Source organism: Volvox carteri, assembly GCF_000143455.1.
Source record: "Volvox carteri f. nagariensis unplaced genomic scaffold VOLCAscaffold_19, whole genome shotgun sequence".
Classification (NCBI taxonomy): domain Eukaryota; kingdom Viridiplantae; phylum Chlorophyta; class Chlorophyceae; order Chlamydomonadales; family Volvocaceae; genus Volvox; species Volvox carteri.
The window spans coordinates 259,126-275,021 of NW_003307562.1; the positions used below are offsets into that span (position 1 = coordinate 259,126).

At 62.4% G+C, this 15,896-nt stretch overlaps 1 protein-coding gene across 1 annotated transcript in view; it reads left to right on the top strand.

Annotated features, from left to right (window-relative positions):
* Positions 1-431: 431 nt before the first annotated feature.
* Positions 432-15,896, top strand: part of VOLCADRAFT_90946 (uncharacterized protein) — a gene marked incomplete at both ends in the record, with an annotated part of 16,591 nt that continues 1,126 nt past the window's right edge. Inside the window, 12 exons of the mRNA XM_002950456.1 lie at positions 432-590; positions 893-1,003; positions 1,568-4,924; positions 5,122-5,274; positions 5,566-6,333; positions 6,626-6,828; positions 6,889-6,918; positions 7,693-12,519; positions 12,627-12,730; positions 14,240-14,286; positions 15,380-15,443; positions 15,859-15,866. Of these exons, the coding sequence (XP_002950502.1) occupies positions 432-590; positions 893-1,003; positions 1,568-4,924; positions 5,122-5,274; positions 5,566-6,333; positions 6,626-6,828; positions 6,889-6,918; positions 7,693-12,519; positions 12,627-12,730; positions 14,240-14,286; positions 15,380-15,443; positions 15,859-15,866 (9,831 nt within the window). The remainder of the gene's footprint in view (positions 591-892; positions 1,004-1,567; positions 4,925-5,121; positions 5,275-5,565; positions 6,334-6,625; positions 6,829-6,888; positions 6,919-7,692; positions 12,520-12,626; positions 12,731-14,239; positions 14,287-15,379; positions 15,444-15,858; positions 15,867-15,896) is intronic.

Here is a 15,896-nt window from a genome sequence, read left to right on the forward strand (position 1 = left end):
TCATAATAATCGTCATGGTCTCATAGGATCAACCTTTCTATAGCATATACAACATAAACTACTTAAAGTTTGAAAAATAGGCATACATTACGGTGAATAAGCATCGCATCTGCTGTTTTCATCGACAGGGGTAGGTCCAGCTACAGCTGCGGCGATCCACAAAGACGCAACTCACAAGTACTGATGCCACAAAGCTGCTGGATATACAATCGGCGGCCATCATCCTTGCATGTCTGAAAAAGACGTGCACAAGACAGGTTCAGCGGCGTCAACGTCCAAGTGACGGTCAACACCAACGTCAAGCTCCTGATTTGATTCTTAAAGAATCCTTCAACTAAATCTTTAAAGGTGCCAGGGACTACTGGCATCCTTCGCAGTTCGTCTTTAGCCGCCGCCCTTCAGCACCTCCTCCACCATGGTCCGAGGGGAAGATGGCGACTTACACGCCAGGGACGCACTTCAGCTCCAAGCCCCAGTCCGCTACCTATCTGAAGAATCATCGCAAAGCACCCAAGGCGACGATCAAGTTCAATACCCCTCTTATGACGATTCTTGCCTCGCCCAAGGACCATGGCGACAAGTCTTCCAAGGTCTAGGCGCGTTGGAGGCCGCCGCATCAGGTTGCCCTTCAAGAATCAGCAGCTTGGGAGGAGCTGTTGGCGCCGCCGCCACAGCTCAGCCGCCGCGTTGCACCAACCACGCAAACGTCAGCAGCGGTGGCGGCAGCTGCTGGGGCAGCGGCAACCATGAATCCGAACTGACAACTGAACAGCAGCGCCTCAACCCTCAACCCCAGCGCATCTCCGCCGGCACCTCCTCTTCCTCCATAAGCTCCCGCTACGCGCTACGACCGCTGGCGCCGCATCACCTCCATCCACTCCCCCATCCACAGCCCCAACCCTCGCTCCCCGCTCCCCATCACCCGTACGACACAGAAGATAGGATCCTGACCCAGCAGCCGCCGCCGCGCCCCGGAGACAGCAGTAGCAGCGGCGGCGGCGGCGTACGTCTCTCCCCTTGCGACCTGATTGGTTCCGGATGCTATCCCCAACATCGCCGACCTCATCACCAAGCGGAGGACCCTCGTACGGAGCCGGAAACCGCCAGCGGCGGCGGCGAGTTGATGGTAAAGGTGACGGGGGGGGCAGTAGCACCTGAAGCTTCTGCCCTGAGGCCGCCCGTCGGCGGCGGCACTGGCCGCAGTTGCGGTCGCGGTGGCCCTCGGCCGGCGCTTCTTGAGCTCGGGTCCCCTTCCCATGACGGCATGTGGCAGCGCCGCTGCGCCAATCCACTGTACGGCAGCGGGAATAGCAGCAGCGGTGGCGGCAGCAGCACTAGCAGCGCTAACGTCATGCTCCAGATGGGCGTGCCCGTCACAAGTGTACGACCTCTGCCCCCGCCGCCGCTGCCGCCGCGGCGGTTACGTGCCGGGCCCTTGCTGGCGATGGCGGTCCCATCTGACAGCGGCAGTAGCAGCCGCAGTAGCGACGGCGACACCGACTCGGTACGTAGCGGTGATCCAGTGCTGCCGCTGCCGCTACCGTCGCCACTGTCAAGGCAACCGCAGCCGCCACTGCGGCAGCCGCCATCACAGGGACAGCAGGACCAGCCGTCGACGCCGTCGCCACCTTCCCCGGCCTCAATTGAAACTGCCAACGAGCCCGATGCGGCTGCGGCAGACCCTGTGACGTGCGAACGTACGGCAATGGGGCCATTGCAGGATACAGTAGCAGAAGACTCTCCTCCGCATGTAGAGGTGCGCGGTAGTCCTGTTACTCTACCAGCCGTAGCTGCCGCCGTTGAAGTTGCTACAGCCCTGTACTTCCCGCCGCTGCCCGCCGACTCTGCTGATGTCGGCCTAGTTGGGGCAGCGGCGGAGGCGGTTGTGGCCGCCGCGGAGAGCGACTGCGTTGAGGCCGTTAGCGTTCGTCAATCCGCACGTTCGCCGCCTGCGTCTCCTGCCGAGAGCTATATGGCTTTGGATGGCGGTGATGCAGCCTCTGCTGCTTGTGGCGGCGACGTCAACGACAGCCGTGTAGCAGGCGGTCATGGAGACAGGGAAGGGTGTGCCGTGGCGGCGGCAGCGGCGGAGCCGCCACTGCTGCCAAACATTCAGCAGGGCATCACGCCCAGCAGTAGCACTGACGGCGGCAGTGGTAGCGGAGCTGTAGCTGGCCAAGAGAGTAGTCGTAGCGATGGGTCCTGGGCGGCCGCACTGACGATGACCGTTACGGTGTCGAGCGGCGGCGACGGCAGCGGGCGCGACGTTGCTGCCGTACCGACGCCTTGTGTCCCCGATGAGAGCCTGTTGGCGGAATCTAATGCCGTACTACAAGATGGCGCCGACGGCGGCCCAGGCTGCCGCGGACAAAAATCGAGTCCCATGCGGGCGTCGCTTGGTGCGACTGGTGTTGTAACCACTGCTGCTACTGCCATTGATCTGCTAACGGCGGCTAATCAGACATTCCTGGCGGAGCGCCCTCCCTCCCCTTCGCGGCTGGATGCCGCAGCACCAGCGGGGGCGGAAGCAACAAAAGACGATATGGAGGCAGAGCAGAAGGAGCAGCAGCAGCAGGAGCGCCTCCTCCGCGCGGCTACAGCCTCCAGTCAGTGTCGATCCGCGCTACAGCTGCTGGCAGCGGATCTGGCCAGCCGACTTCGCGCCGCGTCATCGCTTTCGGACCGCTGTTACTGCTGCTACAGCCACGGCGGTGGCGGTGAAGAGACCCTTGTGGGTGCCGTACCCACGGCGGCGGCGGCAGCGGCAGCTATCCGGCGGGGGGGCCAGGCGGTGTCGCCGTCCGAGCTGTCCAGCCTCCGCGTGCAAGTTGAGGCGGTAGCGCTGCTTGTATCGGCGGTGCCGTACATTGCGACGGCGGCAACGGTGACCGCTGGCGAATGCTCCTCGCCCGCAGCTCCGGCGGAAGCACAGCTGGTTGACGGCTGTAGCGGCACTTCCGCCGCGACGCTGCAACAGCTGTCGGAGGCGCTGCTGGCGGCTGTCGATACCGGCAGATGCCGTCGGCACCACGCCACGCAACCCTGCGTGCTGGCGGCACCGCTGGCCAGTCTTGCGGAGGCCCTTAGTGGCTGGACAACGGCCGTCGTCAGCGGCGACAGCAGCGGCAGCGGCGGCGCCTCTGCCGCCGCAGCGGCGGAGCTGGCCACCCGGCTGTCGCAGTGCGGCGCCTGGCTGTTGCACTACAGCCGCCAGGCGGCACAACTGGCGGCGCCGCCGTCGCCGTCGTCGTCAACAGCCCCCGAGGTGCTCCCGGGTTCGCCAACTTCGACTGAGGCTGCGGCAGAAAGCTGCATCATCGTGACTGGGTTGAGACAGGGGACACCGGCGCAATCAAAGGCGAAAGTTGTGGCGGAATCAGCTATTGCCGCAGAGGCTAACGTGCTGCCTCTTGCGCCTCTGCAGCTATTGTCGCCGAGGACTAGCAGTCCAGGTGACATCCGCAGCGGCAGGTGCGATCGATTTGTCCGGAGGACCGACGGCGACGCCGGTGGTGACGCTGCTTTACTGGATTCCGTGACAGACGCGTTGGCCCCGTCGGCGGCGAAGTCCTTAAAGCACGTCAAGGCCAAGGTTGCCGCTGCCGTATTGACGGAATCGGTGGAGGAAATGGTCTCTGCTGTGCAACTTGTCATGTACGACGGCGAGATGGGCATGTACGGCAGCAGCGCCAAGGATGACGGAACCGGCAACGCCTGTAGCTGTACCGTAAACGAAGAGGTGATGAGTGATCGCATCTGTACGGCAGCGGCGGAGGCGGGGCGGGAGGAGCAATTCACCGTTCCGAAGGTGATGCCGCCGCTGATGGTGGCGGCGGCAGAGACAGGAATGGATGACGCGCTTCAGGACGCCGCTCCTGTAATTGTGACGGTGACGGCGAAGCCGGCGGCTGGTCGTCAGCTAGTCAGCGGCGCACGGGATGCGACGGCGGCTGCCGTACTCGTCATCCCGACCGCCTCCGCCAAGCCCCGGACGCCGCGACCGCCGCTACCGGACGCGCCAGCGGCGGCGGAGGCCCCCATCACCACCGATCCCCAAGATCATGCATCCCACCAGCTACACCACCAACATCAAGACCAGCAGCTGCAGGAGCAAAGCAGCGAGCAGGGCCTGCCGCCGCCGCCGTCGCCGTCGCCGCAGCAGACTCCGCAAAAAAAGGATAATCAGGGGCTTTCCGCCAGCACCGCAAGCCGCAGCCCCAAGCCCAGCCAGATCGATCGCGCCGCCGGCCTCCTTCGCACCGCTCAAGGTCAAGTACGGCCGCCTCTGCCAGACAGTACGGTAGTATTGCTGGCGGCTCTGCCGGGACCCTTCACCTCGACGGCGACGTCTTCGAGAGCGCCGAAATCGTCCGCTGCCCGATCGAGGGACGAGTACGGTTTGTGGGCTGACGTCGACCAGCTGCTACAGGAGGTCGTTGCCCTGGCGGCGGTGCCGGCGGCGGCCCAGGAAGGTACGACAGGCATGGCAGGATTTCGAGTCCTCCGAGGTGACGACCCGGAGGATCCGAAAGGGGCTGTTCCGAAGGGTGATGAGTCGACGGCAGCTGCAGCGGCGGTGCTCGCTGCGCGAGCGCACTTGCTGCTTGGCGTGTTGGCCGTCGCGACAGCTGACGGCGCCGCGGGCGAGGCGGCGGCAGCCGCGGCGGAGGCGCTCATCAGGCCCAGGTTGGGCTGTGGCCCGGCGTTAAGCGCCGCGTCCGGTCTTATCACGGCAGCGGCGGTGGCGGCGGCGGAGAATATTGGGGGGTCGGGAGGCGGAGGTGCTGGTGATTGGCGGCGGCTCGAGTGCATGGGACTCCTGGCGGAGGCAGTCGCCCTGCGCGGCGCGGTACGGGAGGTCCGCGGCAAGCTGTACGGCGCAACGCGGCTGTACGACGAGGCACTCGCGCTATGCCAGACGGAGGTGAGTGCTTGCCTTTGACGTGCGACTCTTTTAAGAAAAGGCGGCTGTGAGGTCGGAGCTCCGTTGTCTGTGGTAGCCGGTTTGTGAATGATGTGTGTGAGTCGAGTGAGATAGGGAGCCTACCGGGGCCATACATATATACATACATACATACATGCATACACAAAAACGCTCACATCATTGGACTGTCCTCACAGGTACTCGGCTGCAACCCGCCGGCGCACCTGCTGCTTCTGAGAGCCGCCCTCGCGGGTGCACGCGCCCGCTGCGCCGTACGGCTGGCGACCATCATCCCCTTCGCCGTCGGCGCCTCGCCGCGCTGCAGCCGGTGGTCCGACACGGCGGTGCCGGTAGACCCATGGGTCATGCCCTGGCCCATCGCCTGGCACGTTCTCAACCGTACGGTGAACGACGACAGCGTAAGCTGCAGTGACGGTGGCGGCGGCAATGGCAGTAGCGGCGGCGGCAGCGGCAGTAGCGGTGGTGGCAACAGCAACGGAGGCGCCTCTTTTGTGCGAGGGATTGGGGTCCAGGTGGGACCCGCGGCGGCGGCGCAGAAGCGGTGTATGCTGCTACTGCCATCCCTCGCGCCGAGACCCTGTCCCCGCGTGGCGGCGGCGGCCGCGTCCGCTCTCACTCAGGTCACAGCAGAGTTTTGCGCTGTGTGCGAGTTCCTCGCTGCTACTGCCGTCGAACCGCCGGCTTCGGATGACCCATGGGTCGCGACCGCCGCGCCGCTGCCGGCGCTTGCGGAGGTGGCCATGGTGCTGGTACGCTTACAGTTGCTGGCGGCAGGGACGGAGACGGATACGCCGGGGCAGTTGTCGTCACCGCCATCGTCGCCGCACAGGGCCGCCCCTTCCCGCCACGACCGGGCTGTCCTACTGCACGAGGCAGCTGAGTTAGCTTGCAGCGCGCTCCGCTGGATGCTGGTCGCCGCCGCCGCCGCCGCTGAACCCACCTGTACGGCAGGGACGACGACGGCAGCGCGAGAACAGCTGCCACCTCGTTACGCTGAGTCCGCACTTCTGGCGGCAGTGTGCGTGGCGGCGGCGACGCCACCGTCCCGTCTTCCGTCGACGGGGTCCAGCTCCGCCGTCGACAGCGGTGCCCACGACCACGTTGTGCCGTGCGCTGACGGCGGCGCAGGCCCGGTGGTTGCGGCAATCGCAGCGATGTCGGAGAGAGCCCCTGCATCAAGCGATGCGCCGCCTCCGCTGCCTCCTCCGCCAGTGGTGGAGGTCTTGGCTGCAGGGGGCGCTGGCGACAAGGACTCTTGGGAGCGAGCTTGGGAGTGGGGCAAGATGGCGCTGAGCGCCCGGCAGGAGGCAAGTATGGGATACGCCATATATTGGGGTTCCATACCAGACAAGATGGATAACGGTCAGGCAGATAATACGTTGATAGCGGTGATAAACCCTAAGTAATGAAATGCATGTACTATTAATAGGCACACACATATAGCGAATAAGGCTGCTCATTTTATGGAGAATATGCTTGTGCACTTTTCCTCTCACGCGCCCGCGCAAGCGAACGCAACCTCAAGAACTATTTGCAAGGCTTCATTTACACACACTCGCAAGACCACCCCGCCAATGCCATGCTTTTTCAAAATGCATCTCCTTTTTTCCCTTGTGCGATGTATTTTGTTACCTCTGGTCGGGCCCCACACACCGCGGTACGACGGCGTTGCGCTTACAGCTATACGGCGTGGATTCGGATCCAGCTCTGGAGGCCCAGGCGTTCCTAGCCCACGTGGCGGGTGCGGGACTGGGGCTGTGGCATGTGGCTGAGCCCCTGCTGCTGAGCCTGGTGGCGCTGCGAGGAGAGCAGCTAGGGCCGGCGCACCCCGTCACGCAGGCGGCTGCCGCGTACTACCTGGACCTGCTGCTGCGCCACCAAAGGTAACCCCGGCCCCCCCTCGTGTGGTGTGTCCCCCCCCCCACCACCACCTTGTTGCACAGGGCTGCTGCAGAGGGACCTGTGTGTGACCCGTGGGTCACTTGGTCGGCTTGGACAATAATAACGAGGGTAAAATTGTTGCAGTAGCAGTCGATATAGGTAGCAGCAGTGTAGCAGCTGTAGTCGGGAATAGCTCTTTTCAGGGGCAGACTCCCCTAGGGCGGCTCCCCTGGTACTGGACCTGACCTCGAGTGTGTTGGTTTAGTGATTAAGTTCCTCGAGTTCATCTATTTCCTCTAGTTCTCCTAGTTGAAACCCTGAAACCCTCTTTCCTAGGGGCCTCTTTCACCCTAGGGCCCATTTCAGAATTGAACGGAGGACGCGTGCATGAGTTGGCTCATGTCCTTAGTATTACAACTTTGCGCATGTGTTGTTGTTTACTCATGCTCTGCTGTTTTCCTGAGAGCCCAGCACAGCACAGCTGCCTCCCTCGCTGGAGGTCTGAGACCGACAAACATTCCAACTCGATCCAACGTGCGACAACAACAACTTGCTCTGCCCCCTGACGCTTCTTGGCTGACGCATGCGATCTGACCGCTACTTACCTACTTATTACTCTGGAGCCCACTGTAACAACCACACACTTACCTACTTATTGCTATAACGCCATTGAGTAATCCAATCCAGCCTATATGCCATCGCGTTTCCCTCGCCGCCATCCATACTTCTCATCGCCACAGCCATAGGTTTACGGAGATACACCGACCCATACAGACATACATACAGACACACGTGCGCGTGCGCGCGCGCGACTAATCCCTTCGGTCGAACTTCAAACTTCGCCTTCTCTCCCCTTGTTGCCGCAGGCTCCGCACCGCCGAGAACGTCCTGCGGCGGCTACTGCCCAGAGCCCTAGCCCACCAGCGTCAGCTGCTGCAGCAGCGCCAGCCGCCGCAGCCAGCGCAGCACTCCGCCGCTGGTTCCAATCACACCACATCCACCAACGCCGCCGCAGCAGCAGCCAGGACGGGTTTCCGAGCCACCAACAGCAGCGGTGGCGGCGCCGCTTCCACTGTATCAACCGTACACCGCTCCAGGACTCCGAGCGCGGGCAGCGGCGGCTGCTCTGATGAGCACGCAACAGCCGCGGCAGGGCCTTCCTCGCCTTTCTCATCCTCTTCGCCAGCAGGAGGAGCTGGCGGCGTCGCGGTATCTGCGTCGCCGTTGCCGCTAGTGAAGCTGCAGCACCGGCTTGAGGAGCTCAAGCGTATGCATGTGCCGGCGGCGGCGACGGCGGCGGCGGATGAGGCCGAGCTTGAGCCGGAGGAGGCCCCTCACGAAGCGGCGGTGGCCCCGCTAGACTTGCTGCAACCCGCGGCGGGAGTACTGCAACCCGCGCAGGCGGCACAACCGAAGGCAAGCGCGCCGCGGACAGGTGCTACTGATAATATCGGTGCCGGTGCTACTGCCGTCGTACAACCGACGGGGACGGGTCCTGCGGGTAGCATGTCCAAAGCATCCGGTCCAGTTGTTGTGAAAGCGGTGCCGGGTAGAGTGAAAGCCGCGGCAGCGGCGGCGGCGGCGCCACCGCCGTCAGCGTCGTCTCCGAGGCCGCCGGCACCTCAGGGCGCCCCTGGCCTCGCTCCTCCCTCGATGGCCACAGCCGGCGGCGGCAACAACGCCTCCCCTGGACCGGTGCGTCGAGGCTCATCAGTGCCGCGACCATTGCCGTGGCCGCAGCAACAAATCGCGTTACAAAGGACGCAGGCAATGGCGCCGGCAGCAGCTGGAACACAGGCGGCGGCGGCGCCGTTAAACCCGTCAGTAACGGCGCTGGCGGCCCCGAACCAGCAAGCACGGACACAGGCGGTGCCGGCCAAGGTGACGACGACGGCGGCACCGGCGGCGGCGGCGGTGGCAGTACGGCGGCAGCAGGCCCGCTCCCCGAGGACTCAATCTGCGGCGGCGGCCGGTGCAGCGGCTGCGCCCGTGGCAAAGACCGTTGCATTACAACCAGCTCCGGCGGCAGCGTCCCGTGCTTCACCGAGGTCGGCAGTGACGCGTCCCAATGAGGCGCCCTTGATGCAGCAAGCAATGAGGTCAATGCTTGCAGGGACCGGGCTGCTGTCCGCGTCGGCGCCCATAGCAGCTGCAGGTGCGCCGGCGGCGGCGGCGGCGGCGGGAAGCTCCGCCAGCCGATCTCAACCCAAGCTGCTGGCGTTCCGTCGAGCGGCGGCGGCGCTTCGTAAGTCCGCGGAGGCCATGGACGCCGGCGGCACAGATGGGAAGGCGCGTGCTGGCGTCCTCACTGTGGCGGCGGCGGGTAACGGCCGTACGGCAACTGCCGTTGGGGCCGGCAACACGTCAGCGGCCGGGGAGGCGCCGCCGCCAGCACCATCTCCGAGGCCGTCACTTAAGTCAGTTGCGGCGGCATTCAAGGCCGGGCTGACGAGCTCGCCGTCGGCGCCGTCGCCGGTCGCGAGAGCTATGACGGCATCGCCGTTGTCCAGCCGATTTGTGGCTGCGGCTTCGGAGCGCGATGCCTTGACGTCCGCGAGAGGCGCTCTGGGACGTTCCTGGCAGGGTCTCAAGCAACAGCTGGAGCCTAGGGTGACGCGGACGCTTGCCCCTAGCGAAGAGAACCGTGCCGTTGCAGCCCTAGGAACAGAGGCCATGGCGGCGACAGCGCCGATGCCGGAGCCAGAGGCTGCTCGTAAGGCCAACGCTGCGGCGGAAATGGAATCTGACGCAGCGAAGGTGGAGGCTGCGGTGCAGGCTGTAGCGGAAGCCGTGGCGAAGGCGCATGCGGCGGCGAAAGCAAGGGTCACCAGGAAAGGGGAGAGGGTCGGGAAGGCAGAAGCTGCAGCGAAGGCAGAAGCTGCAGTGAAGGCTGAGGCCGCAGCGAAGGCTGAAGCCGCAGCGAAGGCTGAAGCCGCAGCGAAGGCTGAAGCCGCAGCGAAGGCCGAAGCCGCAGCGAAGGCGGAAGCCGCAGCGAAGGCCGAAGCTGCAGTGAAGGCTGAGGCCGCAGCGAAGGCCGAAGCCGCAGCGAAGGCGGAAGCCGCAGCGAAGGCCGAAGCTGCAGTGAAGGCTGAAGCCGCAGCGAAGGCGAAGGCAGCAGCCAAAGCGGAAGCGGCTGCGAGGAAAGCCGACAGTGCTGCGAAGGCCAAGGAAAGGAAAACGCGCCGCCGAGCGGACATCACCACCTCCACTTCCGTGACGGTTCTGCCAACGGCCGCTGCTGCAGTGGTGCAGAGTTTCCCCGTCGCAATATCCCCTCGTGCTGTCACACACACCCATGTCGAGTCGTCAGTATTGCCACGGCACAACACGCATACGCAAGCCGTCTCCAGGTCGGCGCCAAGGGAGAAGCCGTTGCCGTCCTGCGACGATGTACGTTATGATCCGGATCCGGATACAGCGCAAAGTACAGCGCAAGCCGATGGCCAGCCTGACATGGCGGGTGTGCCGTCAGGGCCGCCAGGAAGGCCTGAGCTAGAGGCGGGTGTGGGCAGAGACGGCGTGATTGTGGGGCACTCTGTTTTGCATGGGGTAAGCAGGGCGGCTGCAGCTGCAGCTGCTGCTGCTGCCCTGTCGGCGCCTCTGAAGGCTGAGCAACAGCAAAAGGCAGAAGTCACGCTGCAGCCGGAGTCGGCTAGACTACCGCCAGGGTTGTCGTCTTCAAGGACGGGGACGGACCCCGGCACTGAGGAGCTTCAGCCGCCGCAGCCATCAGTTTCGCCCATGGTGATGCAGCGCGGCACAGTCACCTCAGCGACACTGTCGGCGGCGGCGGCGGCGCTGCTGCACGCCGGGCGACAACCGTTACCCGAGGAGCCGCTGCCGCCGCTGCAGCAGCAGCACCGGCGAGCTCCTCCTGCACTATCTCTGGCGGCGTCCATTTCAGCGCTGCTGACGGCGGCGACACCGGTGGCTTCGCCGTCGGCCAAGGGGTCTCCGCCAGAAAGTGGTCATGCCTCGCCATCGCCATCGCCGCTGCCAGCGCTATCCCAGCTTGGCGGTGGTCCTATTAGGTCAGGACGATCGCCGGGATCACAATCGGCGGCGGCGGTGCAGCCGCCGCCAGCTGCAGGAGCAGCCGCTGTCGGCAGGTCACGCAACGACGGCGACGTCAGCGTGGCGGAAGGTGGAAGAAAGGCATTACTTGAGGTCGAGTACAGTGGGGATGCGGATGAAGATGAGGGTGTTCCCTTGCAGCCGTTGCCGTTGCCGCCGCCACAGGAGCCGCCGCCGCCGCCGCTGCAGACCCTCAGGGAGCCGCCACTGGCGTCACCGAGTTCCCCCGGCAGCGGCAACGCGACGGCGACGGCGGCGTCGGCATTATTGGCAGTATCTGGATCGCGACGCCGTGTAGCGGACACCTTGCCGTCGCCGCTACAGCCTCGGCCCTCCTCAATCGACTGCTCGGCGCCAGTGCCGCTACAGCCTCTTCCCCTGGAGCCGTTGCCGTCGATGCAGGTTCCTGCGCCGTCAGTACAGCCGATGCCGGCGGCGGCACCCGGCGCATTGGCGGCCGACTCACCGGCGCTGTCGTGGACCTCCGTCAAGCCTGCCGTACCGGCGGTGGGCGCCCCGGAGGAACTCAACGCGGGCGTGCGGGTTTGCCCCGACACGGACATCGCCCTTCTTCATCTCAGACGATCGCGACGGGGTTTAGGGCTACAGCCGCTGGAGGTTGGCAGCAGCGGTTCGGCACGTGAGCGTGACGGCGGGGGGAGGAGTCAGTCGCACAGCCCGTCGCCACTGGAGACGGGCGAAAGTCCGGCGGGCGCGGCAGCGGCGGCGGTCGAGGCGGCGGCGGCGGCGGCGGCCAGGCGGAAGGGTCCTGCCAGGGCAGGGCTCCGAGACATATTGGATGATGGGCGGCAACATCAACAACAGCAGCAGCAGCAACAGGTGTGGGAGGGCTCGGACAGCTGGCGGCGTCACGTGGCAGGCTTGGCGCCGCTGCCGCGGCAGCGGCTGCTGCCGCAACCTGGGGAATGGAGAGGAGCAGAAACTGCCGCCGACCAAGCCGCCGCCGCTGCCGCCGGGGCCGGGGCGGCAGTGGCAGGTGCAGCACCTCAGCAGTTTAAACCCATCGGCGGATGCACCGGCGGTCGCAGTCGGAGCACCGCCAATGGCGACATCGTTGGAGATACGCTCCGCGACTCATGGGGCCCGAGCGCTATGCGACGAAGGACAGCGGAGCCGTTCACCGCGCAGTTCGATGACGACGAGGACGATGACGGTGGTGGTGGCGGCATCGACGCCATCACAACCGGACTCGTTACAGATCGAGTGGGTCTGGAAGGGGATGCGGGAGGAGGAAGAACTGCTAGAAAGGGCTGGGGGGTACCGCTGGGAGCTGCTGGGGGGTTTGTTGGAGTGGGCGCTGCTGGCGGTAGCCGATTGACGGGAACTCTACGGCGGCAAAGAGCATCGCTGTCGGCGCGTGACGGCATTCATTTGGCACGCGGTGAAGTAATGGCGGAGCCGCAGCTCGGTACGGCCGCAGCCGAGTGGGGCGCTGCGGTGGTGGTTACCGCCTCTGTGGGAGGGGCCGGTACTGCGGAAAAAGAGAAACCCTCTGCTGGAAACGGCGCGGAGGAGGAGGAGGAGGGGGAGAGGCTTCGACCGCTGCGGCGGCGGCTGCCGCCGCCGCCAGCCGCCCTGGGCGGCGTGGCTGGGGTCGAGTGAGGAGATGTTGGGGAGAGGTAGGGGCTGTCGGGAGGGGCTGCAGCCCGGACAAGGACAACCTCACACACCTGACAGACACACACATACATACACACACCCATAGGATCTGGGTTAACGTGGTGTGTGTGTGTGTGTTGCCGTGCCCACATGAAGAAGCGTGTGACTTTGTCTATTGCTCCATTGTAAGTTTTGTTAGCTCGCTGAGAGGTGTGTCTTGTCTGTGGGAGCCGCAAGAATGAAGATCGTCGAGTGGATGTTTGGCGGCGTGTACGTGTGGTGTCTGCATGTATGTATGTGTGAGTGTGTGTGCCAGGTGGTGTATATTGCATGTTTCGCTATTTGCGCGATGCAAAAGAAGAAGAAAATGGACCTAAAACGGTGATGTGGCTTTTGAGGTGACACGAATGGGGCTGAAAAGGAGTCGTCTGGGGAATGTTGATAGCGCCGAAGCTGTCCCGGTGCTGTTTCGGTTCCGGAGCGACTCCCGGCCAGAGGCATGGTTTGTGTGCCCACATGCGCCGTTAGGCGGTTGAGCGCGGGTTGGTTGGCATAACTACCCGAAGTTGTCCTGTTGTGGCAGACCTGTTGTGGCAGATGACTAGAGACTAATTATCCAACCAAAACCAATACAACAACCTAGGTGAACACGTAGGTGGTAGGTTAGCTCAGCCTTAGGGTTTAGGGCTATGTTGCAGCAGCTCTCAACTCTGTGCTATGCACTCATGCTACCGCCGTGCGGTTGTGCCGTGACGCTTAAATGTTGATTTCTTTCTCTTGGATTGGCTTGCGTTGCAGCCTTGAAATTGGATTTGGGTTACGTTGCGTTGGAATTGATTTAGGTTTAGGTTCGCTGTGCATGCCTTGTCGGATCTAGATCCGCTTTCTATATCATTGGTCGCATTTGGATCAATCGCCATACATGCGTACGGATGGCAGCTTGGATGCGTTGGACGAGCGCATCCTGCTGGACCGCCGGGGCGCGGCTTAAGAGCGTTCAATCCAGCTAGCTTCGTGGATGTGGATGCATAACGTATAACGCAACGACGCGGAGTGGCCGTCTGCCTGAGGTTTGGTGGACAACAAACAAGAGTGAACATTAGCAACGTATGAGAGCGTATGTATTAGACACATGCGTATGACACAGCGGGCTGCTGGAGGGCCCGGAAATCGTAAGGAATTGGCCTAAGCGATGAAAGCGCGCTGGGCCACAGCACAGTATAGCAGTACTGCTCATCGCATAACCCTCGTAAAAATCTTAACGGGCCATATGCGAGTCTTTTCGTGTAGTTTTGTGCGGCCGTGCGATAACAGATTTCTCTGTATTGGTCCTTTTTTTGTGTGTGGGGGGAAATCCGTGAAGTTCCAATTAAAGTAAAGCCGGGGTCGTCGTGCCCGGGCCGAGAAGCTTTGGCACTTAACGCAGAGTAGAAAGGACGTCGTTTGCGCTGTTGTTGAGCTCCTCCTTGCTTGAGTGATTAGGTATGTTGGGACGATGGATACCTTAACGTTGTGAGTTGCAGAGGCGAAGGTGTGGCGGCTGCAGCCTTGTCGTTCCCAAGATAGAGTTATGGCGGCATCAGATGAGCGGAGTTTCTCCTTCGTGAACGACACGCTTCTGGAGACAAGGCTAGATTCTTTACCAAAATGTTCCAAAAGTATAGCTATATTCCAATTCTAGTAGACATTATTACAGCTTTTGGAATACACGGGCTGCAGGGCCGCTCGTGTCATTGTGTTACTGGGGCAGCGCGACTGCGGGAGCGGTGAGAAAACAAGTCCCGCCTGTAATATCGGAGATGCTGAGGGATGTGAGCAGTTGTCGACCGCCGACCGTCCTCGGTCATAGCGCGCGCGGTAGCCTCCTCTTTATTATACCCTGAGAGATTCGTTTTTATTAGCTCGTCTCTGCCCGTTCCTTATCAATAAGCAATGGCAAATGAATGAGTACATAGTTACCTTGTAAAAGGCTCTTTCGTTCAAGCTCTCTCGAGGCTACTGAATTTCGTTAAGAGGCTGCGGGTCCATCTCCGTGTGCCTGTTTTGTTATCGATAAACAGCAATACATCACCACAAACTGGCTTACAAATCACGACACCCACGACACTACTTCCACCGACTTCAAAGGCGGTGGACCTGCTGTCATGTGTTGTGATGTACGAACGACATTCTATGTTTCGAGCCAATAGCCGTACAGGAGCCACACGTTCGTTACCTACGGCTATGGACCCAACGGTAATGGTACGTACGTCCGCGAACATACGAGATTAATTACTACTAGTTCGCTGTCCTGTGTGTTCGGACTTTGTAGACCCAACACGGTGCCGCCACTCGGCAACGCCTGTAGGAGATGGCAACGCGGTTGAACATCGAAAAAAAGATCTTTCCGGGGTCAACTGAGGGCCCCCAATCCCCACAAAACTGAGGTGACCGGGAGAGGTTCAGGCGCTCCGCTGCTCCGTTTTGCTCTGGTGTATACGGGGCCGACTTCTCATGCACAATACCCCTCTCAGAAAAGAAGGAGGCAAGGCGATCGTTGACGTACTCCGTGCCGCAATCAGTTCGGACGCAACGAACTTCTAGACCAGTCTGCCGTTCCCACTTAGTCAAAACCTCACGAACAGCAGCGGGGACTTCGCTCTTTGCGCGAACGCAACGAACCTCGGAGTATTTGCTAAAATCGTCGTAGAAGGTAGCGAAGTAGTTGGCTCCACCCAGCGACGTGACCGGCATCGGGCCGCAAAGATCCATATGGACGAGGTCGAGCACGCGTTCGCCCTTGTGCGTCGATGAATGATGGGGGCTGCGGGTCATTTTTCCCATAACGCACGGCTCGCAGACCTTGCTCTCCGGACGAAGGCTTTCCTCGCGGCATGTGGGCTCCGAATGGACCAGGTCGTCAAAAAACGGCCTATCAAAACGGGTGAGGCTAGCATGCCCCATGCGACGATGCAAGGTGTCTAACTTTTCCTTGGGAAAGCGATGCAGTGATAATGCCCTATTCCACTCGGCATCTGGCTGCGCAAGCACGATGTACATCCCGTTCTCCTCGAACACATCGACAGCGGGAATTCCGTCTATTGCTATATACGAGCAATCGGCGGACAGGACAACCTCTACCACCTGATCCGGGAAGGATCTCTTCAGGGCCTTGACTGAGAACAGGCGGTGTTGCAGGTCCGGAACTACGTGTACAGGTACCGACAATTCCGTCTGCCCTCGAAAAGAGGCGAAAACCGCCCTGCCCTCACCAATCGAGCTAACCGTCCGCCCATCCGCCACCTCANAAACGACACCCTCGCCCTCGCGCACCGGCTTCAGACCCTCCACGTCCTCAGGCGTGAAGGTCAGGTGATCCTCGGCTCCAGTGTCGAGA